Source organism: Leptonychotes weddellii, chromosome 5 (assembly GCF_054177405.1).
Source record: "Leptonychotes weddellii isolate Sample4059 chromosome 5, ASM5417740v2, whole genome shotgun sequence".
NCBI classification, from domain to species: domain Eukaryota; kingdom Metazoa; phylum Chordata; class Mammalia; order Carnivora; family Phocidae; genus Leptonychotes; species Leptonychotes weddellii.
This window is the reverse complement of record NC_138373.1, coordinates 153,722,294-153,747,557: the sequence shown is the minus strand read 5'-3', so window position 1 is coordinate 153,747,557 and position 25,264 is coordinate 153,722,294. Positions and strand designations below refer to the sequence as shown.

Below are 25,264 nucleotides of genomic sequence, written 5' to 3'. Positions count from 1 at the left end.
CCACATAATATTCCACTGTATGGGTATACCATAATTTATGAAATTCTCTCTCACTAATGGAAGTTTAGGTTGGCCCATCCTTTCAATAATATAAGCAATGCTGTGAAAAACAACTAAGTGTTCAACTTGATATTTCTTTTTTTTTTTTTTAAAGATTTTATTTATTTATTTGACAGAGACAGAGATAGCGAGAGCAGGAACACAAGCAGCGGGAGTGGGAGAGGGAGAAGCAGGCTTCCCCTCGAGGAGGGAGCCCGATGTGGGACTCGATCCCAGGACCCTGGGATCATGACCTGAGCCGAAGGGAGACGCTTAATGACTGAGCCACCCAGGCACCCCAACTTGATATTTCTAACATATTTTAGCAAACAGCATAATAAATGTTTCTTGAGTGGGGGAGGGGAGAAAGGCGGGGAAGCTTTTTCCACCCTCACAGGTTAAAAAATGCAGGCCAATGTCAACCAAATTATCAGGGAATTAGCTCTAATTCTACTTCTCCTTTGGCCCATCTAATCAAGAGTTGACTCAGCTTCTAAAGTCTAGGCATGGAAGTAAAGCTTTATCCTCCCGCTAAGACTGCCCTCCCTCAGGGTGCCACACAACCTCAGACACGCCTTTAATCACATACCTGAGTCCGCCTTCTTGTCCTGACCTTGGTTCTTGAGTGCCCCTTTGCTTGGTGAGTCTTCAAGGGTTATTTCCTGGAAGATGGTGGCTGGGCCACAGAAGACGAAGCAGGGGGGAGAGAAGGCTCATATCCAGCAGGCTGGGCTGCCATAAATCTGCTAGACCCAGCTCCATTTCCAGCAGGTGGAACTTCATATCCTGGAGGCGGGGCTTCATTTGCAGCAGGTGGGGTTTCATTTGCAGCGGGTGAAGCTTCATTTCCAGCTGGTAGGGGTCCATATCCTGTAGGGGGGGTTCCATATACCCCAGGTGGGGGTCTGTATCCCACAGGTGGGGACCCATATCCTGCTTGTGGGGGTCCGTATCCCACCTGTGGGGTTCCATACACCCCTGGTGAGAGTCTGTATCCCGCCTGTGAGGGTACGTATCCCGCCTGCAGGTGTCCGTATCCCACTTGTGGGGTTCCGTATCCTGCCTGTGGGGCTCCACAGACAACAAATGGGTATGCTGAGAAGGAAAAAAAAAAATCAGTTACTCATTTTTTAGAGTGGACAAGGAGTAGGTAAGAAGGAGGAAGAAGCAAACTGACACAGGAAGAGAATTCAGGCAGAATAATGCTAAAGCCAGATCCTTCAGCCACCACAAGATGAAGGTTTTATCATTTCCTGTTGTGGAGGGGTTCAAATTAACATGAAAATAACCCTACAGTTATATCTCTATATTACTTATAGTTGTGCTCATAGATATAATTTACTTAATTTTGTTTGAGTATGAAGAAAGTAATACATGCTCAATGGGAATATGCATTTGGAAAATAGAGAAAAGATGAACTTTAAAAGTCATCTATAATTCCACTCTCAAAGACAAAAACTTAATATTTTGGTGTATTTCTTTGTAGGAGCTCTGTTAATATTTTTATACAATCACAATCATAACACCCACACATTTTTTTATCTGGCTCTTTTTACTTGACATTGTAAAAAATTTCTTTATATTATTAACATATTTCATACATTAAAAGTTGGACAATATTTTATCACATGGATAGGTGCTACTTAATTTCCCTGCTGTAGGAGAGCATGTTGTTTCCAACTTTCTTTTTTTTAGATTTTATTTATTTATTTATTTGAGAGAGAGAGCACGCTCGAGCTCAAGCACCGGAGGGGGGAGAGGCAGAGGGAGAGGGAGAAAGTCTTAAGCAGACTCCACATTGAGCTCGAAGACGAGGTGGACCTGATCCCAGGACCCTGAGATCACCACCTAAGCTGAAACCAAGAGTCTGACACTTAACTGCACCACCCAGGCACCCCGTTTCCAACTTTCTAATTCACATTGCAATAAACCTGGGCTTTATTTATTTTCTTGGCTACATTTCCAAAGTGGTTTAACTGAGTCAATGAATGGACAACTGTCAAGTTATTTTGCTGTAATACATATTTATGTTTCAGCTAACTAGAAAAAACTTTAAAAGAATGGTCTTAAAGATTCTCAAAGAACTAAAGGAAAATGTGGAGGAAGTCAAGAAAATGATGTATGCATCAAACACAAATATCAGTAGAGGTGGAAAACTTAACAAGAAACCAAAAAGAAATTCTGGAGCTGAATAGTACAGTAACTGAAATGAAAAATTCACTAGAGGGATTCAAATTCAGATTTGAGTAGGCAGAAGAATGAATCCGTTAACTTGAAGATAAGACAATGGAAACAGTAGAGGTTGAGGAATAGGGAAAAAAACAACAACAACCCAACCAAACACTGAAGAACAGTGAACTGAGGGACCTGTGGAACACCACCGAGCAGACCAACATACATACTGTGGAAGTCCCAGAAGGAGGAGAAAAAGGGACAGAGCAAATATTTGAAGAAATAATGTGTAAACTTCCCACATTTGACGAAAACATGAATATAAACATCCAGGAAGCTCAATAAACTTCAAGTAAGATCAACTTAAAGAAACACACGCTGAGATACATTCTAATTAAACTTTCAAAAGACAGAGACAAAGGGAGAATCTTGAAAGCAGCAAGAGAGAAGTGAATCATCACATATAAGGGATCCTCAATAAGATAATTAGCAGATTTCTCATCAGAAACTTTAGAGGCCAGAAATAAACTGTCAAAACAAGAATCCTCTATTTGGCCAAACTCCTTCAAGAGTGAGGGAGAAATGAAGATGTTCCCAGATAAACAAAAGCTGAAGTTCATTCCTGCAGGGCAAGAAGTGCTTAAGGTAGTCCTGCAGGGTGAAGTGAAAGGACAACAGACAATAATTTAAAGCCATCTTTATAGAACTAAAGATCTCAGTAAAGGTGAATCACTAGACAATTACAAAAGCTAGTATTTTTCTACCAATGGCTTGTAATTCCATTTTTTTGTTTGTTTTCTACATAATTTAAGAGACTAATGCATTTATTTATTTATTTTAAAGATTTTTATTTATTAAGAAGAGAGAGAGAGCGCATGAAAGTGGGGGAAGGAGCAGAAGGGGAGGGAGGAGGAGGGGGAAAAGAATCTCAAGAAAACTCCAAACTGACCACAGAGCCTGACACAGGGCTCGATCTCACGACCCTGAGATCACAACCTGAGCTGAAACCAAGAGTCAGAGGCTTAACCAACTGAGCCACCCAGGCACCTCTAAGAGATGAATGCATTTAAAAGAATTATTAGATTATATTTTTAGGTACACAACTATAAAGATGTAATTTTGTGACATCAGTTGTGTACAAAACTAAAAGCTGGTAGACATGTAATGTCATGTTCCAAGGAGAACTCAAGAAAGGGCTACATTTTGGGGCCTGTTGACAGCCTGTTAGGAGACCCTTTGTGGCCCACCTGTAGGCTGTGGACCACGTTTGAGAATCACTGTGGACAGGCACAACTGTTAAGGGGCACAGGGCATAAAGCTGGAGTCCTCAGTGAGGATGAAGGGCATGGCACAAGCATGATGGCTATATTTGTGTGAAATGGGAAGGGGGAGGTGGGGAAGAGCACACTTTTTCTGCTCAGGCTATAAGCAGGAAGTGACTGTTCCCGCTAACAGGGTTTCCCAGGTATGCTCCATATGTGTGTACATTACAATTAAAAGTAAGCCTGAAACTGAAGCCCAGTCACTTGCTGACCTGCCACTGGGCTTCAGTCTAGAAACGAAGTCATGGACTCAACTATTTTCCAATTCCCTAAACTTCTCCTGTTTCTCCCGTAGCAAACTTGGAGGCAAACTAGTAATGAGTGGATCTTTGAGCCCCTGGCATACTTTTCCACCTCCCAAGAAGAACTTCCCTGCCATTCCTTACCTGGACAAGGCATCTGTTGGGAGCACATCATGGCCCCCTGCCCAGTAACTACATACAGTCCTGGAGTGCTGAACCAGTAATTTACACTTCCAAGTGGAACTCCTCTGGCAGCTGAGAAGACAAGTTTGGCAAAATAAGGACTTCTTAATTCTTTTAAGTCAGATGTACAGTAGCTATCAACCAAATAATTAATTGAGTATCAACCATCATCTTACATGTGTGTCCAACAACGCTCCCAGGATACAAGATAAAAAATATACACCTCCCTTGTCCTGAACTGTATGCTTCTTGAGGACAGAGATTGTGTCTTATTTGTCTGTGCTTATTCAGGGCCTAGCATAGCACTTACCATAAAAAATATTCAGAAAACATTTCCAAGTGAGGATTCTATCAAGTTGGCAAGATACATCCATTAAAGACCAATGTAATGGCAATGTGATACAGAAGAAAGAAAGCACTTCTTGTTATCTTCCTCGGCATCTCTCTTATAAGGACCCTTGTGATGGCATTTGGAGCCCACCTGGATAATCCAGGGTAATCTCCTCATCTCAAGATCCTTAAATTAATTACATCTGCAAAGATTCTTTTTCCAAACAAGGCAACATTCACAGATTCTGAGGACTAGGACATGGATATATCTTTGGGAACCGTTATCAGCATACCACACTAATTTCTGGCCTATGGTATATGACAGAAGTAATGTACACCACTTCCAGGTCTTCCCTGGTGCAAGCTTCCCTGGTGAAATCTTTACTCTTTCCCTCTCTGCTGGCTATCCAGGGGGGCTGTGGAAGCCATGCTTTAAAGATGGCAGAGACCCTAGTACCCTGGGTCCCTAAAGGGCTATGTGGTTCAGAGCCCCCTTTTACCCCTGCTGATTGTCCTTTACATAAGCAGTAATATCTATTGACTTAAGCTATTGATAATTTGGGGTTTATCTGTTTCAGTAGCTAGCATTATCTTAACTAATTCATTATAAATCTAAAGTTGTCCGCTTTACCCCTATTATCCTCCTTTTCAATATCCTATTCATATTCTCCCCAGAAGTAATTATTTTATTAATTTATGTTTGCTTATTTCTTCTTTTTTTTTTAAAGATTTTATTTATTTATTTGACAGAGAGAGAGAGAGCACAAATAGGCAGAGCAGCAGGCAGAGGGGGAGGGAGAAGAAGGCTACCCGCTGAGCAAGGAGCCCAACGCGGGGTTCCATCCCAGGACCCTGGGATCATGATCTGAACCAAAGGCAGACATTTGATGACTGAGCCATCCAGGCGTCTCTGTTTGCTTATTTCTTATATGACTCTCACTAGACTGTAAGTTTAACAACGGTAGGGACTATGACGCCTTGCTCACTGTTGTGTTCTCAATTATCTCATACAGTGTTTGGCAAACAATAGGTACTCAATATATATTTGGTAAAAACAAGAATCAAAGAGCCCCAACAAGTCAGCTCTGCAGAGGGGAAGGGACTTCTGCAAAGTGTCAAAGAATCAGATCATGAAGCATGATGGGTAGTTAATTCTAAAGGCCTCAAGGAAGCCCATCTCACAAGCCCTGACTCTTACTGGGGGAGTGGGGGTAGGCTCCCACACATAAGCCATGATATAATCAGACCCATAATAGGTCCAGACATTGGGCCAAGTTCACATAAGTTGCCTAAATTCTTCCCAAGTAGCTATGTAACTACTGGGACTCTGTAGCTTTGCAGGCCAAGGAACAGATCTTAATGAGAGCACAAAGAGGATCCCCACACATTGCCTGATTCTTAGTCCATAATCCTAAAAATAAGCCCCCATCAGTACTGTGAGGCCAAAAATAAGAGTAAATTCAAGACTCAGTATACAGTTATTCTGAGTTCTGCATACATCTGTAGCAAAGAGGAGCTGGACTTCCAAGTGTCCCCTGACTCTGGGTTCCACATGGCTATGCTCTGTCTGCCAGGACACCTTGTTATCCAGTGTCAGGCTTCCAGATGCTGTCTGTTCTTTGGACAACGATGAGCTGTTGGTTGAGTACGGCGTGTGAACTCCTTGGCCTTTATATCTTTGCACTGTATCTTAAAGGTAACAGTAAAAAATTTCTTACTCCTCAATTTCCTATATATGGCTTTTCTGCCACCTGTCTTCTTTAGCATTTCTCTCTTGTTAAGACCACCAACAAACTCAAATTTCCACATGTAATGCACATTTTTCAGTCTTAATTTTATCAAACATCTCTGTAGCAGCTGACAGATGACCACTCAGTAATGCTTGAAACTTTCCTTCCTTGACCTCTGGGATAATAAACTCACTCAATTCTCCTCCTACCTCAGTCAGCCCCTTTGCAATCTTCATTTCGATCACCCCTCCCTACCCATCCCTGAGATGTTGAGGACCCTTGGAATACCATCCTTAAGTCACTGAATGATCCTATTACTCACATGGCTCCAGAGATGACCTGTGTGCTGAGGATTTCTAAATCAGTCTCTAGATATAGTTCATCTTTGGAGCTCCAAGCTGCACATCCACTGGCCACTAGCATTCCGATGTACCTCACATTTAATAAGATGCAGGAATTAAGAGTATAGGATCAAAAGAATACAACATCACTTAATACAGTATTCCTGCCAAAATGCATGACCTGCATCTGAGCATGAGGAAACAGACAAACCCAAATTAAGGGACGTTCTACAAAATAATAAGCCTGTATTCTCTTTAAAATGTCAATGTCAAGAAAGACAAAGAAAGGTTGAGTCCTTATTAAAGGAGACCAAAGACGTAGGACAACTAAATTCAACGTGTAATCTGGGATTAGATCCTTATTGGAAAAAAAAAAGTGTGCTATTAGAATTAGGAACAGTAATGGCTTAATCATTTGAATTTGAATATAAACCATATATTAAATAATAGCATTGTTTCTATGTTAAATTTTCTGAATTTGGTAAGTAGACTGAGGGTAGATAAGAGAATACCCTTGCTCCTAAATACTTAGGAATGAAGGAAATGATCTTTGTGACTTACTCCCAAATAGTTCAGTAAAAACAAAAGCAAAGGGGCGCCTGGGTGGCTCAGTCATTAAGAGTCTGCCTTCAGCTCAGATCATGATCCCAGGGTCCTGGGATCGAGCCCCACATCGGGCTCCCTCCTCCGCAGGAAGCCTGCTTCTCCCTCTCCCACTCCCCCTGCTTGTGTTCCTTCTCTGGCTGTGTCTGTCAAATAAATAAATAAAAGCTTAATTAAAAAAGAATAAGATAAAGCAAATGTGGGAAAATGTTAATAATGGGTGAATCTAGACAAATGGTCCATGAGAGTTTGTTGTAATATTCTTGCAACTTTTCCATAGATATGATTATTTTTTCAAAATAAAAAGTTCAAAAAAAGAGCGAGAAGAGGTTTAGGGTTCAGATTCTAGCTCCATCACTGTCTACCTGGACAGCCTTGGGAAACTGTATAACCATCACTGCCTCAGTTTCCCCTGTTATCAACTGGGGATAATGATTGTAGCTACATCATAAGTTTTTGTGAGGGTTACAAATATTGACACATGTAAAGGGCTTGGAACACTGCCCACTATATGGTAAGCATTCATTAAATGTTAGTATTATTATATCTAAAATTGAACTCATTTCTTCTCCAACTCAGACTGTCTCTTGTATTCTTAACCATGGTTTATAGCATCATGATCTAGTCAGTCTTCTGAGCTAGAAAATTCATTCCATCCTTCTGTGTCCCCAGCACTTTGTCCATGTCTCTATTATGGCATATTTGCCTATGTCTGTCTCAACTAGATTGTGTTCATCTCAACTAGATAGGAGTTGGGGGTGGAGGCAAGGGAGAAAGAGAAAGAACATTCCAGATAGAGCAAATTTCAGGGCACCTGGTGGGCTCAGTCAGTAGAGCATGTGACTCTTGATCCTGGGGTCATGAGTTCAAGCCCCATATTGGGTATAGAGTTTACTTTAAAAATATAAATAAATTAATTAATTAGTTAATTAATTTAAAAAATTACCCATAAAGAACAAATAGCATGAAGGCTCAGAGATGAGAGAACAAGGCACAAAGAAGTCTAGTTAGATTGGAGTACAAAAGGTGAGAGAGTAGGGATATGAAATGAGGCTAGATTAAATAAAAATATATCATTAAGGGATTTATTTATTTTTTTAGTAGGCTCTATGCCCAACATGGGACTTGAACTCAACCCCTAGATCAAGAGTCACATGCTCTACCGACTGAGCCAGCCAGGTGCCCCATAAAAGGATTACTTGTATTCAAAGTCTGAAAGAGTTATCTGGTATATATGTTAGATCAGTGCTGTAGTGCTTGACAATACCTCTTCGCTCTTCTCATGGAAGATGGGAACTAAACCTAAGAGAAGCAAAGGAAAAGCCAGAGAGGAGAAAAGACAAAAAGGCATGACAGAGGTAAAAGAGCTCAGGCAGCTGGGGCTCCCTGACCTAAAAATGAGACTACTCAGTGATATAAGACCAGCATTTAAATGGACAAAAGATTATCAGGTAAAATCAGTCATTCAGGTGTCTGAGTATAAGCTCCTGGTGGATTGCAACTCCTTTAAGACACGGAGGGACTGAATAATCTTGCTCCCAGCACGTGGTATGGTGCGTGTCCCATAGTAGGGAGGCTCAGGAAATGCCTGCTGAATACATGGGCAGCTACCAACTGCCTGACCACAGAGGCCAAAGTCTTGACCCGGGGGGTGACAGTACTACTTCAATTCCACAGGCCTCAAAACCCCAAGGCATTTAGTATCTTTATTAGCATTGCTCACCAGCAGAGGCAGCTTTCATCATCAACTGGGCAAATTCGATGGCACCTCCTTTTCTGAAGGCTAATTTAAAAGTAGCCTGTCCATCCCAGCCACCTGGGGGAAGAAATGGCACACTCACTAAGATGCTGGCACCGCTGCCCAGAGAGGACTGCTCCAGACAGAGAGAGAAGCACTACCCAAAGGAGCAGGGCAGCTTTCTTTAAATTCCAGCATGAGCCAAGTCTGAATCTTAAACCTTCTGGAAGCTTTTGAGAAAAAAAAAAAAAAACACTTCTGAAGGGGAACACTTACCATCTGGAGCTGCCTGAATGATTCCTTTAATGAAGTTGGAGGTAAAGACTGGCTGTTCGATGGTGCAGTTACTCATTAGATCAAATGGCATCATAAAAGAAAACATGGAGTCATTGACTGTGTGTGAGGTCACGAAGATCACCTAGGAGAAGGAAAGAAATTTCAGAGAAGGAATGCAGTTTGTCCACAGATTGAGACATAGCAGAGCAATTCTAAGGTCAAGGCTGCTTTGACATCCTGGCCTAATTGAGAAACATCACCCATTTTCTTCCATATTCCTCAACATGGAAAATCATAAAAGTGTGAATGTTTTAAAACACTTTGAAAGTCAATGTCTAACCTCTCTCCATTTTAAGGAAAACAAATGTGCAGTTAATCCGATCAAAGTAGAAGTAGAATTACCCGGTATGAAGTGAGAAACAGTGTTCCCTTCTTTGTACCACTGAAGAGACTGGATCCCTCTGGTTGCTGTAGAAAGGAGAGCTCTACATCCTGACACTGAGCCAAGATACTGCAGAAAAGAAAGGGCAGACACAACACAATTTAGAAGTTATATAAAATGACACATATAAAGCTTTTAGCACAGTCCTAGTCCAGAGTAAGCACTCAATAAATGTTAGCTGCTGGTGCTACTGCCATTATTTTATTGAAACAGAAAGGAAATTAAACGATCTTATTCTCTGACTGTTCACTTATTCTTCTCCCTTTTATCACTGGGTTTTTTTTTAAAGATTTATTTATTTATTTTAGAGAGAAAAGTGCACAAGCAGGGGGAGGGGCAGAGGGAGAGGGAGAGGGGAAGCGGACTCCCTGCTGAGTGGGGAGCCCTACATGGGGCTTGATCTCAGGACCCTGAAATCATGACCTGAGCTGAAACCAAGAGTCAGAGGCTTACCTGACTGTGCCACCCAGGCGCCCCAGGTTCTTTTTTTTTCTTATAAAATTTACCTTCTTCTTTTTTTTTCTTTTCTTTTCTTTTTTTTTTAATTTATTTGACAGAGAGAGAGACAACCAGAGAGGGAACACAAGCAGGGGGAGTGGGAAAGGGAGAAGAAGGCTTCCCGCAGAGCAGGGAGCCCGATGTGGGTCTCGATCCCAGGACCCTGGGATCATGACCCGAGCCAAAGGCAGACGCTTAACGACTGAGCCACCCAGGCGCCCCTAAAATTTACCTTCTTCTTAATGTTTACTCATTAATTTCTTTCTTTATGTGCAGGAAGTATTAAGCACTGTGGTAATGGAAATGTTTCCCTAACTCTTATAGAGACGGTAAGGCACACAGAGTGCTCCAGATTCCTCTGGCATGTTGTTCACTCTACCTGTCATGTTCTCCCTCACTATTAACCTGAGAAACTTGGACTCATCGTATTCTCACTCACAGAATCCTATTGGGGGGGTGCCTGGGTGGCTCAGTCGTTAAGCGTCTGCCTTCGGCTCAGGTCATGATCCCAGGGTCCTGGGATTGAGCCCCGCATCAGGCTCCCTGCTCGACGGGAAGCCTGCTTCTCTCTCTCACACTCCCCCTGCTTGTGTTCCCTCTCTCGCTGTGTTTCTCTCTGTCAAATAAATAAATAAAATCTTTAAAAAAAAAAAAAAGAATCCTATTGGGTTTCTTCTCTTTCTAAGTAATTATTATAATAGATATGTGCTTATTTGTTCAATGTCTTAACTAATGATCATTAAGGACAATGTCTTTCCACTCTAGCCCTAGCAAACAGTGGGTGCTACTAAATATTTATCAAAAGAATGAATGAATGAAAACATGATTATAGATAATAATGCAAGCAGTAATATGACATACATCACATTAATGGCACAAAAATGTCATAGCAATTTAGTGGAAGGAGATTAGCTTTGGTTGAAGTGATTAAAAATGACTTTACAGAAAGGTTGAAGTGTGAGTTGATTCTTAAGATATGAATAGTGTTTCCATAGGCAGAGGTGAAGGTAGGGGACAATCCAGATGGGGAACAAACAGCATGAATGGAGGTGCGAGAGCAGCATCAGTGGAGGTATGCAGTGGAAAGCAAATTGCACACTTGGGAGCAGCCTACCTGTGTGGATTCATCAAAACAGCACGGGAGTGAGGGGGGCGCGGGGAGAGCAGTGAGATAGAGGTGGAAAGCCATGCTGGAACTAGAGATTGGAGACACCATTTAAAAGGCAAGAAGAAACTGTGAGCTGCAGCTCTTGCAGCAGGCTAGTCACATGATCAAGGAGGTGGTGGTATATCAGAGGCACCACTTTAAGAATCCCTAAGGGGTGCTGTGCTGGCTCAGTCAGTAGAGCATGCAGCTCTTGATCTTGGAGTCATGAGTTCAAGTCCCATATTGGGTGTGGAGATTACTTAAAAAAAAAAAAAAAGAATCCCTAAAATATTCCTGATGTGCAGTGATAAGAACCGGAACTGGGGTGGTGGTGTGTTGATAAAAAGGGCTTTTTAAGATACAATGAAAATATAGGATGCCAGCAAAAATGTCAGGAAAAATAGGAACTCCAGGAGTGCCTGTCTGGTGCAGTCGGTTGAGTGTCAGACTCTTGGTTTGGGGTCAGGTTGTGGTCTCAGGGTCTGGGATCATGTCCCGAGTCATGGTCCACACTCAGCGAGGAGTCTGCTTGGGACACTCTCTCCCTTTCCCTCTGCGCCTCCTCTCTCTCTTTCTCTCAAGTAAATAAATAAATCTTAAAACAAATAGGGAACTCCAAAACTCAGTTCAGAACTCTGGAATCTAATCAAAACCTTATAGCAACTAAGAGAATGTTTAATCAAGACAAAATAGTTGAGTCTCAATAAGAGAGCTTTGTGACACTTTAACTTATCCTGGTACCATCCCCCAATCCCCAGTTTGGCAACAGCCTTAAAAATAACCCACATTCCGAGTGTGGTGTCAAGTACCAAAGGGAGCAGAACACACCTTATTCTCAAAGAATTGTGGTTGTTTTAACTTGTCTGATAGCTCCCTGAGGGGCTGGCTCAAAGGGTATGTGCCTAATTCAGGAACTACCCGGGTGACTACCCAGGGTGCATCTGTCAAAAACAGTTCAAGGTAAATGTATTAGTTGCTGCTATCTGGGGCAAAGGATGACACTTAGTGCAAACAAACAAAACTGAAAAGTTAGGGAGGAAAGGCTGATGAGATGCTTTAGGGAATAAAGGCTTTGAAAAGCTCTGACCATATTCATGGGAATCTAGAAAGCCATGTGCATATCTGCCCAGGGCTGGATTCATGCTCAGAAGAAAACTGAGAAGGCCCAAAACTTTTACCTCTGGTTGACAACGAGGCTCTGCTCAAGCAGGAAGTGAAAGCTAAGACAGAGCTGTAAACTGCCTGGCTGAGTGACAAAAACATGCTCCAAACACATAAGTAGACCCCATCTGCAAAAGCGGGAAGTTTTTGTTTTATTTTTGGGGTTTTTCGTTTTGTTTTGGTTTTGGTTTTGGGTTCAGATATATGAGGAAATAGTCAAATCACTAGTTGGCTACTAAGTTAACAAGAGACTTCAGTGGCCACACATGACAAAGAGTACAAACTTTACAAAATTTATAATTCAGAAAAGCCATTAAACAAACAATAACTACAACAAGCAGCAACAAAGTACCCTGAGGAAGAGAGAAAATCTGATTTTCAGAGTTGCCAAATTATAATATTCAGAATGTCAAGTTTTCAACAACAAAAAATCACGAGACATGCAAAGAAACAAGTAAGTATAGCCCATATGTTCTTCTGTGAACATTAGACAATCAAATTAATAGAAACTGCCTTGAGGAAGCCCACGCATTGGATTAACTAAAGACATTATTTGTTTGTTTGTTTGTTTGTTTTTTAGGTGAACTCCACCCACAACGTGGTGCTCAAACTCCCAACTCCAAGATCAAGAGTCACACGCTCTACTGACTGAACCAGCCAGGCACCCCACTAGACCAAGACTTTAAATAAACTATTTTAAGTATGCTTAAAAAATTAAAGGAAACTATGTCTAAATAACCAAAGGAGATAATGAGAACAATGTCTCAAAAAGAAGAGAATATCAATAAAGAGACAGAAATAGAAAAATGAGCCAAATAGAAATTCTGAAGGTGGAGACTACAATAGGTAAAATGAAAAATTCAATAGTGCTGGGATTAATGGCAGATTTCGGCAGGCAGAGGAAAGAATCAGTGAACTTGAAGATAGGTCAATTAAGAATAACAGTTACTGGGGCGCCTGGGTGGCTCAGTCGTTAGGCGTCTGCCTTCGGCTCAGGTCATGATCTCAGGGTCCTGGAATCGAGCCCCGCATCGGGCTCCCTGCTCAGCAGGAAGCCTGCTTCTCCCTCTCCCACTCCCCCTGCTTGTGCTCCTTCTCTCGCTTTGTCTCTCTCTGTCAAATAAATAAATAAAATCTTTTTTTTTATAAATAAAATCTTAAAAAAAAAAAAAGGAATAACAATTACTACCCAAGTAACAAAGAAAAAAGAATGAAGAAAAATGAACAGAGTCTAACAGACCTGTTGGACAAAATCAAGCTTACAACCAAATGCATAATGAGACTGCCAGAAGGAGAGAGGGAAAAGGGGGGCATAAAGAAAATTTGAAGAAATAATGGCCAAAATCGCCTCCAATTTAATGAAAGACACGAATCTACATATCCAAGCTCAACAAACTCCTACTAGGACAAACTCAAAAAGATCCACACCAAGACACATTATAATCAAACTGCTGAAAGCCAAATACAGAGACTCTTAAAAGCAGCAAGAGAAAAGAATCATCATGTACAAAGAAACCTCAATAAGACAAATAGCTGACTTTTCATAAAAAACTATGGAGGCAGGGGCACCTGGGTGGCTCAGTCGGTTAAGTGGCTGCCTTTGGCTCAGGTCCTGATCCCAGGGTCTTGGGATCAAGCCCCACGTTGGGCTCCCTGCTCAGCGTGGAGTCTATTTGCCCCTCTACCTCTGCCCCTCCCCCTGCTTGTGCTCTCTCTCACTCTCTCAAATAAATTTTATTATTTAAAAAAATTTTTTTTAAAGATTTTTATTTACTTATTTGAGAGAGAGAGCAGGAGAGAGAGAGAGAGCACGAGTGGGGGGAGGAGTAGAGGGAGAGGAAGAAGCAGACTCCCCGCTGAGCAGGGAGCCTAACACAGGACTCGATCCCAGGACCCTGGGACAATGAGCCAAGCCGAAGGCAGATGCTTAACTGACTGAGCCACCCAGGCACCCCTCAAATAAATAAAATCTTAAAAAAAAAAACCCATAAAACTATGGAGGCAGGAGGTAGTGGGATGATGTATACAAAGTCCTAAAAAGAAAAAAAAATCTGTCAACCAAAAATTCTGTATCTGGCAAAACCATCCTTCAAAAATTAAGGAGAAATTAAAATATTACCAAGTAAACAAAAACTGAGAGTTCATCACTAATAGGTCTGAACTGTAAGAAATGCCAAAGGAAGTCCTTCAGCCTGAAATAAAAAGACACTAAAGGGGCACCTGGGTGGCTCAGTCAGTTAAGAGTCTAACTCTTGATTTCGGCTCAGGTTATGATCTCAGGGCTGTGAAATCGAGCCCCACATCGGGCTCCATGCTGTGTGTGGAGCCTGATTGGGATTCTCTCTTCCCCTCACCCTCTGCCCCTCCCCCACCTCTCTCTAAAAAAATTAAAATAAATAAAAATAAAAAGACACAGACAGTAAATCAAACCCATACAAAAAAACAGAGAACATTGGTAAAGCTAAATACATAGGTAAATATAAAAGTCAGTATTAATGTACTTTTGGTTTGGAACTCTTCATTTCTTCCTATATGAATTAAAAGTCAATTGCATAAAACAATAATTGTAGATCTATAGTGATGGGTACACAATGTATAAAGATGTAATTTGGGATAATAACAGTATAAAGGGACAGAGCTATATAGGAACCAATTTTTTGCATACAATTAAAACTAAATTGGTACTGGGGCACCTGGGTGGCTCAGTTGGTTAAGTGTCTGCCATTGGCTCAGGTCATGATCCCAGGGTCCTGGGGTCAAGCCCTGTGTAGGGCTCCCTGCTCAGTGGGGAATCTGCTTATCCCTTTCCCTCTGCCCACCCCCGCCCCCCACTCATGCTCTCTCTCTCTCTCTCTCACTTGTTCTCTCTCTCTCTCTGAAGTAAATAAATAAGATCTTTAAAAAAACTAAATTGGGTGTCAGGGTGCCTGGGTGGCTCAGTCAGTTAAGCGGCTGCCTTTGGCTCAGGTCATGATCCTGGGGTCTTGGGATCGAGCCCCACGTCTGGCTCCCTGCTCAGCAGAGAGCCTGCTTCTCCCTCTCCCTCTGCCTGCCACTCGGCCTACTTGTGCTCTCTCTATATATATCTGTCAAATAAATAAATAAAATCTTTAAAAATAAAAAATAATAAAAAAATTAAAAAACTAAATTGGTATTAATTTGAACTAGATTGTTAATTAAGACATTAAATGTCATCTTCAGGACAACCACAAAGAGAATAACTAAAATATAAACAGTAAAAGAAATGAGGAGGGAATCAAGATAGTATATTAGGAAATGTCTATTAAACACAAAGGAAGGCATTAATGAAGGAATTGAAACATATAGGAAACAAATAGCAAAAGAGCAGAAGTTAAATCCTTCCTTATCAATAATTACATTAAGCGTAAATGAATTAAACTCTCCAATTAAAAGCCAGAGATTAGCAAAATACACATTTTTAAAATATGATTCCCTATATACTGTCTACAAAAGACTTACTTTAGACCCAAAGACACAAATAGGTTTAAAATGAAAGGATGAAAAAAGATATTCCATCAAACAGTAGCCAAAAGAGAGCTGCAGTGGCTATACTAATATCAGAAAAAAGACTTTAAAACAAAAATTATTATGAGGCAATATTATATCATGATAAAAGGGCCATCATCAAAAAGACATTACAAATATAAACATGAATGCATCTAATAAAAGTCAAGGACCTTGACATATAAGGACCTTCACCCACAAAGGTAGAATACACATTCTTCTCAAATACACATGAAACATTCTGTAAGACAGACCATATGTTAGGCAACAAAACAAGTCTCACTAAATTTATGAAGACTGCAGTCATATTGAGTATCTTTTCTGACCACAATGGAATGAAATTATAAATAATAACAGAGGGAATCTGACAAATTAACAAATATGTGAAAATTAAAATGCTCTTAAACAACTAATGGGTCAAAAAAGAAATCACAAGTGAAATTAGAAAATAGAATTGAATCACTAGAAATTAGAAACTTTGAGATGAATAAAAATGAAAACACACATACCAAAACTTTTGAGATGTAGCAAAAGTAGTGCTTAAGAAGGAAATTTATAGGTTTTAATGTTTGCAATTTTTTTTTAAAGATTTTATTTATTTGACAGAGAGAGACAGCCAAAGAGGGAACACAAGCAGGGGGAGTGGGAGAGGGAGAAGCAGACTTCCCGCCGAGCAGGGAGCCTGATGCGGGGCTCGATCCCAGGACCGTGGGACCATGACCCGAGCCAAAGGCAGACACCTAATGACTGAGCCACCCAGGCGCCCCTGTTTGCAATTTTTTTAAGAAGAGCAAATCAATAATCTAATTTTCCACACTAGGAAACTAGAAAAACCAGACCAAACAAAACCCAAAGCTAGCAGAAGGAAGGAAATAATAAAGATTATAGTGGACATAAATAAAGACTAGAAACAAAAGAATCACTAAAACCAAAACTTAATCCCTTAAGATCAGCAAAACTGACCAACTTTTACCTAGACTAAGAAAAAAAGAAAGAAAACCCAAATTACTAAAATTTGAAATAAAAGTGGGTATGTTATCAGAGAATTTATAAGAAAAAAAATGATTATGAGCGAATATATGAACAATTATATGCCAACAAATTAGATAATCTATTTGAAACAGATAAATTCCTAGAGACAAAAACCAAAATGGACTAAAGAAGAAGGGTGGAGGGTTTTGCACATGTCTGTTAGGGCCAATCGGGTCCAATAGTGTTGTTCAGTTCCTCTATTGCTTTATTATCTTCTGTCTGGTTGTACTTTTGATCAGAGGTTGTTAGGAGCTGGGTTGAATGAGGAATGAGGAGTGACTGCTTAATAGGTACAGTTTCTTTTGGGGTGATGAAAATGTTCTGAAATTAGACAATGGTGGTGATTGCATGATATTGCGAATATACTAAAAGCCTCTGAATTGTACATTTTAAAATGGTTAAAATGGCAAATTTTATGTTATATGAATTTTACCTCAGTAAAAAAGCGGGTTTATAATATTAAGTGTAAAACCTCAATAAATCAATTAATCAAATTTAAAAGACTGTGAAGAAAGAATCCCCTGAGTTTGGTAATTCATTGGATCTGGGAGACAAAAAAGTCATGAGAAATCAAAGGTGATTTTTACCTCTAAAGAAATAGGGAAGTCAGAAAAAGAAGCTTATTGGGAAGTAGGGACATAAATTTGGCTCTAGACATGTTGAAATATTCAGGAGGTAGGAGTACTCTGCAATTTCATTCTGTCATGTCCTTGGGTCAGCATATAATACATGGGGTTTCTCAATCTTGGCACTGGGTGACTGGGTTGGATAATTATTTGTTGTTGTGGGCTGTGCTTTGTAGATTGCTTGGCAGCATCCCTTGCCTCTCCCCACCAAATATCAGTAGTAGCCCACCCCCACCCCAAATTGTGAAAACCAAAATGTCTCCTGGGGGGCAAAATCACCCCAGACTGAGAACCGCTGTCCTACAAGGATGGCATATTGACTGCAAAATTTCAGTGAAAGTATAGTCCAGTGAAACAAAGAATGAATTTTCACCACGTTGGTAAATGTTATAATGTGGAGACAACAAATTTCTAAAAAAAAGGTAAAAACTGCAAATGAAATTTCACAGCACCATTTGGTTAAGGATATCAAATATCCTTATGTCTCCAGCACTAACAAGAACTTCACCAAAAATTCAAGCTCCAATAGTTAATCATCTGAATTTGAGTTAATATCCTTATAATGCATTGAGCTCTAAGTAACTGCTACTAAATATGCAAAGATTTCACATACTTCACATACTTTTTATCTATAATTTGTAAGTAGGTTCCCAGCTAAAGAAATGGTTCTGATATATGAACCTTCCAAAAGATTAACAATTTTAGATCCAACTATATGCTATTTACAAGAGACTAACTTTATTTTTTACTATTTTTTATTGAAGTATAATTAACATGCAGTGTTGTGTTAATTTCAAGTGTACAATATGGTGATTCAACAGTGTTCTTAAGTACACATGGAACATTCTCCATGATAGGTTACATGTTAGGCCACAAAACAAGTCAACAAATTCAAGGAAATTAAAATCATCTGAAGTATTTTTTCTGATTACAATGGAATGAAACTAGAAATCAATAGCATGACGAAAACTGGAAAATCCACAAATATGTGGAAATGAAGCAACACATTTTTATATAATCAATAGGTCAAATAAAAAGTCTCAAGGGAAATTGGAAAATACTTGAAATGAATAAGAATGAAAACACAACATGCCAAAACTATGGGATGCATCAAAGCACTGTTAAGAGGCAAGTTTCTATCTGTATATGCATACATAAAAGAGAATAAAGATCTCAAGTTAAGAACCTAACTTTATACCTCCAGAAACTAAAGAACAAACTAAACCCAAAGCTAGTAGAAGGAAGGAAATAAAGATTAGAGCTGACATAAATAAGCGAGAGAATATAAAAGCAACAGAAAAAAAATCAGTGAAACTAAGTTGTTGTCTTTTTTTAAAGATCTGACAAACCCTTGGCTAGATTAACTAATTAAAAAAAGAGAGATGACTCAAATTACCAAAATCAGAAATGAAAGAAAGGACATTACAACGGATGCTGCAAAAATAAAAAGGATTATAAGAGAATATTATGAAAAATTGTATGCCAACATATTGGATAACCTAGAAGAAATGGATAAATTCCCAGGAGCTAATTCATGAATAAATAGAAAGCCTGAACAAACCAATAATAAGTAAAAAGATTGAATCAGTAACCAAGAACTTCCCAGCAAAGAAAAGCCCAGAACCAGAGGGCTACACTGGACAATTCACCAAACATTGAACTACTTAACACTAATCCTCCTGAAAATCTGCCCAAAAACTGAAAAGAAGGGAACACTTCCAAGGTCATTCTCTGAGGCCAGCATTACCCTGATGCCAAAGCTAGAAAAAGATACTACAAGACAAGAAAACTACAGATTAACATCTCTGAAAAACACTGATGCAAAAATCCTCAACAAAATACTAGCAAACTGAATATAACAGTACATTAAGAGGATTATATACATGACCAACTGGGATTTATTCCTGGAACACAGCATGGTTCAACATATGAATATCAATCAATGTAATAAAAATGGAACTACCATATGATCCAGCAATCTCACTTCTGGGTGTATATCCAAAGGAAATGAAAATAGGATATCAAAGAGATACCTGCACTCCTACATTCACTGCATTATTCACAATATCCAAGATATAGAAACAACCTATGTGTAAGTCAATGGATGAATGGATAAAGAAGATGTGGTATTTATATATATGTATCATTCAATCATAAGAAGGAAATCCTGTCACATGCTACAACATGAATGAACCTTGAGAACACTGTGCTAACTAAAATAACCCGGAGAAAGATAAATACTGTATGATCTCACTTATATGTAGAATCTTAAGAAAAAAAAAAGTCAAATGCATAGAAGCAAAAAGTAGAATGGTGGTTACCAGGGACTCAGGGAATGGGGGAAATGGGGAGATGGTGGTCAAAGGGTATAAATTTGTAGTTATGTAGGATGAATAAGTTTAGAGATCCAATGTACTGTAGGCATGATGACTACACTTAATGAGTATATTGAAAGGGCGCCTGGATGGCTCAGTCAGTTGGGTTTCCGCCTTCGGCTCAGGTCACGATCCCAGGGTCCTGGGATCGAGCCCCACATCGTGCTCCCTGCTCGGCGGGGAGCCTGCTTCTTCCTCTCCCTCTGCTGCTCCCCTGCTTGTGCTCTCTTGCCCTCTGTCAAATAAATAAGTAAAATCTTTTTTTAAAAAAGATATATTGAACACTGGAAATATGCTAAGAGAGTAGGTATCAGGCACAGGCATCATGCCAAAAAAATGGTAATTGTGTGAGGAGATGATATGTTAATTAGCTTGACTGTAGAAATCATTTCAGTACATATATGTACATCACATCATCATGTTGTACACCTTAAATATATATATATAATTTCTATTTTCTAAAAATAGCTCATATGGTAAATTTCATTTTATGTTTTTTACCACGCACAAACACAAAATCATGAACAACTTAGTAAAAATTACAAAGAAAATTTATCAAAGACAAATAGCCAACAACCTTAGGAAAAAAATAAATTCACTACCAATAAATTTTTTTCAAGATTCAATTATTCAAACTGGCAGAGATAGCAAAGCTTAACACCAGGTGTTGTCAAGGGTGTGGTAAAATGGGCACTCTGAGTATTGAGAGGAATATAAATTGATATAATTCTATAGGGTGACTTTGCAAAAACATATATTTCTATATACATTTGTATAATTTAAAATATCTTTGAATTTTTTTTAATTTTTTTTTTTTTTAAGATTTTATTTATTTGCGAGAGAGAGAATGAGAGACAGAGAGCATGAGAGGGAGGAGGGTCAGAGGGAGAAGCAGACTCCCTGCTGAGCAGGGAGCCTGATGTGGGACTCGATCCCGGGACTCCGGGATCATGACCTGAGCTGAAGGCAGTTGCTTAACCAACTGAGCCACCCAGGCGCCCCGAGTCTAGAGTAAAAATATCTTTGAATTTTTATATTTTTTTAAAATACATTTTAATCTTTTTAAAAAAGTCTAGACCCTCTGATTCCACAGTTACACTTTCAGGAACATATCCCCAAGAACCATTCTGACAGGTGGGCAAAGATAAGTTGTCAAAAGTGTTCACTGAAGCAATGACAAATTACACCCTGAACATCCCGGATAGGGGCTTGAACAAAGATTCATGCATACTGGAATACCAGTTATTAAAAATAATGATGTAGATATTGATACTGGAGAGCATTCCCAATACATTGGTAAGTGGGGAAAACAAATTACAAAGCAGAGGCGCCTGGGTGGCTCAGTCGTTAAGCGTCTGCCTTCAGCTCGGGTCATGATCCCAGCGTTCTGGGATCGAGACCCGCATTGGACTCCCTGCTCTGCGGGAAGCCTGCTTCTCCCTCTCCCGCTCCCCCTGCTTGTGTTCCCTCTCTCGCTGTGTCTCTCTCTGTCAAATAAATAAATAAAATCTTTTAAAAAAAAAAACCAAATTACAAAGCAGTCTCGGGTGTGGGGGTGTTGCATATATTTCCATGGAGGGAAGTGCAGAAGGATACATACCAAAATGTAAAAAGCACTGGATGTTGGAATCTGGGGTAATTTAATTTTTTTTCTAATTTTTCTACAATAAACACATATGGTACTATCTGTACAATTTTAGAATATTGGTTGAAAAAAGAAAACTCAGTGTCTTCCCTATATACCAGTAGAGCCCTATCTGCACAATTATAACTTAGCTGGGAAAAAAAAACAACAACGTCCCCAGAACACAGCTACAGTGTGATGAATTTCTCAAATGTGTATTCTGAATAGGCAAAAGAAGTCAAAATACAACCTTCTCCTTCTCAACCTATTTCTTTTTAAAGATTTTATTTATTTATTTGACAGAGAGAGAGATAGCGAGAGCAGGAACACAAGCAGGGGGAGTGGGAGAGGGAGAAACAGGCTTCCTGCCGAGCATGGAGCCCGATGTGGGACTCGATCCCAGGACCCTGGGATCATGACCTGAGCCGAAGGCAGACGCTTAACGACTGAGCCACCCAGGCACCCTCAACCTATTTCTTTAAAGTAGTTTCTATCAATACCAAAAGAACCCAAAACGATCCTATTAAAAAATGGGTAGAGGAACTGAATAGACATTTTTTACAAAGAAGACATACAGATGGCCAACAGTCACGTGAAAAGATGCTCAGCATCACTCATCTTCAGGGAAATGCAAATCAAAACCACAGTGAAAGATCACTTCACACCTGTCAGAATGGCTAAAATCAAAAAGACAAGAAGTAAGTGTTGGAGAGGATGTGGAGAAACTGTGCACTGTCTGCAGGAATGTAAATTGATGCAGACACTGTGGAAAACAGTATGGAGTTTTCTCAAAAAATTAAAAATAGAGATACCATATAATCCAGTGATTGCACTACTGGGTATTTACCTAAAGAAAATGAAAACACTGATTTGAAAAGATATATGCACCCCTACATTTACTGCAGCATTATTTACAGTAGCCAAGATATGGAAGTAACATAAGTGTTCCTCCATAGAAAATTAGATATGGAAGATGTGATACACACACACACACACACACACACACACACACACACACACAGAGAGAGAGGAATATTATGCAGCCATAAAAAAGGATGGGATTTGTGCCATTTGCAACAACATGGATGGACCCAGAAGGTATTACACTAAGTGGAATAAATCAAACTGAGAAAGACGAATACCATATAATTTCACTCATACATGGAATCTAAAAAACAAAACGAATAAACACACAAAAAGCAAAATAAACACAGAGGACAAACTGATGGTTGCCAGAGGGAACGTCTTGGGGGATTGGGTAAAATGGGTGAAGGGGAATGGGAGATACAGGCTTCCAGTTTTGGAATGAATAAGTCACAGGGATAAAAGGTACAGCATAGGGAACACAGTCAATGATACTGTAATAGCGTTGTATGTTGACAGATGGTGACTACACTTATGGTGAGCATAGCATAACTTACAGAGCAGTCCAATCACTATGTTGAACACCTGAAACTAACGTAACATTGTGAATCAACTACGCTCAAATAAAAAAATTAATAAAATAAAAATAAAGAAATATGGTCGTTTCTACACAAGAAGCCAGAGCACTGACAGGGTGGGTCTTCTCTGAGGAGGAGAAGGCAGAGAAGCAGTCCTTTTCCTTTCTGAGGGACAGCTGGAGTTGAGAAGTTCAAACCCCAATCAAAGCTCTCCCACATGCACTGGCCATATGATTTTAAGCAATTTACTTCTCTTTGTTTCAGTTTGAGAAATTCCCTGAGAAATAAGGGAAATACTACTGATCCTCATTGTAGATAGAGCAGTGATGAGTATAAAGCTCTTACAAGTGTTTGGCGATGATTAAGCATTCATGAGCACAGAATGGACCCCATCAAGATAGCTCAAAGGGCCACAAAATCGGTGTTTCTGCTACAATTTTTTAAAACATGCTTCATGCCCTGCCTCCAACCCACACACAGAAAAGCAGAGAGACAGACCCGAGGCTGAGCGAGAAGATGCCCAGACACCAGATCAGAAGTGGCTTCAGGGCGCAGAGCCACCTGCACCCAGGTCACAGCACTCTAGGCCGGTGACCAGGGAGACCTCGCGGTCCAAGTGGCGGGCCATCATCTCCTACTACAGGGGAAGACGGACGGCCTCCACCGCCCGTGGGAATCTGTCAAGAACATTTTCTGGGGGAGGAAGCAGAGAAAACAGATCTGGACATCAGCACTCGGTCCTGTCTTAGCGGATCTTTCCGACAAATGCGCAGTCTCCCTGGAACACAGCACGGGGTGTCAATCTCACCGCTACCCGACAGCAAAGGAGCCCGAGGGCCAGTCGGAGCAGAGACGGGAGCCTAAGGAAGAACTGCTGGGGGTACCGCGCAGGAGTCTGGAAAGCTGGGAGGGAGGAACCGAGGAGAGGAGCGGCGTGGAGATGAGGCATGAGGTGGGAAGGGGAGCGAGGGGTGGGCCCCGCCGGCCCCGCGCACAGCCACCGCGCGAACCCCGAAGAGCCGCGCAGCCAGCGTCCTCCTCCCTAGGGGTCTGGTCCCCATCTTTACGGTAAAGTAAGGGCAGCCATCCCCCCATCCCGTCGGGGCGAACAGAAAGGGGGCTTCTGGAGGTTCTGAGGGCGAGGCGAGGCCCCGACAGCGCGGGATCCTCAGAGTGGTCCGTACTCCCGCCTCTTCCGCCTCGGTGTTCCAGGAGCACCGGAGGGGCGCGCCCACCGCTTCCCCCACCCCGGCCGCCGTCACCCCGCGGAGGTCTCGCGCTCCCAACGGCAGCTGCACGCGACCCGGAAGGGCGGCGCGACACTCCACTACTGCCTTTCTTCTGAGGCGACGAGCGCCTCGCACCGCGAACCCGCGCATTCACCTGAGCGAGGCCACGCGCTCCAGCCTCTGCCACCTCTGAGCCCTTAAACGCCCGCCGGGGCACGCGCGCTCCAATGGCGGGGACGGGGCTCCGCCTGCGGCGCCCGGAAAAGGCGGGAAAGGCTCCGATTGGCTGAGACTTTGCAAGCCGCCAGCCCCACCCGTCGGTCTCCTCCCGACTCTGACAGCACCCCTCCCCGCCCCCCGGCTCCCTTCAGGCACCTTTCGCCAAAAGGGATGATGGCCCCGCGGCGGTTCTCGGTGTGACTCTGATTCACCGCCATCTTTCTCCAGGCCCCCTCCTGCCGCCCCTCAGATGGGAAGGGGCGGGGCCTGCGCCAAGCCGGGGGGCGGGGCTTTGAAGGGAGGGCGGAGATTATGGCGCAAGGACGAGGGTGGGGGGTGAGTGGGCGAAGGGGCTGGTCACGTGAGGGGCGGTGGTCGGAGAACCAGGCAGTGTCCACGTTGAGATGCCGGTTGAGGGGGAAGGGAGCAGACCCAGGGAACTGACCCTGACCCTGGAGCGCAGAGGTTTGAGTGAGTGGCCTCCTGGATCCACACCTGTCCTCTTGGCTCCTGCGTGGTAACCCAGGCATGGTTGCTGGGCTGCCCACGGGAATGGACTTAGAAGCAGGATTTTCCTGCGTCCCCCGTCGCCGGGGCAGGAGGCTAATGCCCTTTGGAGAAAGGGTCCAGGATTTCTCTCTTCTCCTAGGGCGAGCAGAACTTCTCCCCACCAGAAAAAGCCTGGAATCTGAGCCGGTTTCTTGTCAGCGAGCATTCAGGGAAGGGTGCGAGAGCTGTGTCAGGAGGATCTGTGCCCGCTCCAAGATCGAGAGTGTGTCAACCATCATACCTGCCCTGCCTCCTCCAAACGGTGATTGTGAGGAACCGGTGGGATACATTATATTGGAATCGCTTGAAGACTAAAATGTTGTCCATATTCTTATTTCCTTTAGAATTCACAAAACAGCGCTGAAGGGCTTCAAGCAAAGGGATGGTAACGGCTTCTGGATTACCGTATTTCATCAAGT

General features: G+C 41.5%; 1 protein-coding gene across 1 annotated transcript in view; it reads right to left on the bottom strand.

Moving 5' to 3' along the window:
• Nucleotides 1–24,514, bottom strand: part of WBP2NL (WBP2 N-terminal like) — a 33,147-nt gene extending 8,633 nt beyond the window's left edge. Inside the window, exons 1-6 of the mRNA XM_081819011.1 lie at nucleotides 24,453–24,514; nucleotides 9,379–9,487; nucleotides 8,977–9,118; nucleotides 8,686–8,778; nucleotides 3,920–4,030; nucleotides 629–715 (exon numbers count right to left, since the gene is read on the bottom strand). Of these exons, the coding sequence (XP_081675137.1) occupies nucleotides 629–715; nucleotides 3,920–4,030; nucleotides 8,686–8,778; nucleotides 8,977–9,118; nucleotides 9,379–9,487; nucleotides 24,453–24,514 (604 nt within the window). The remainder of the gene's footprint in view (nucleotides 1–628; nucleotides 716–3,919; nucleotides 4,031–8,685; nucleotides 8,779–8,976; nucleotides 9,119–9,378; nucleotides 9,488–24,452) is intronic.
• Between the last annotated feature and the right edge of the window lie 750 nt (nucleotides 24,515–25,264).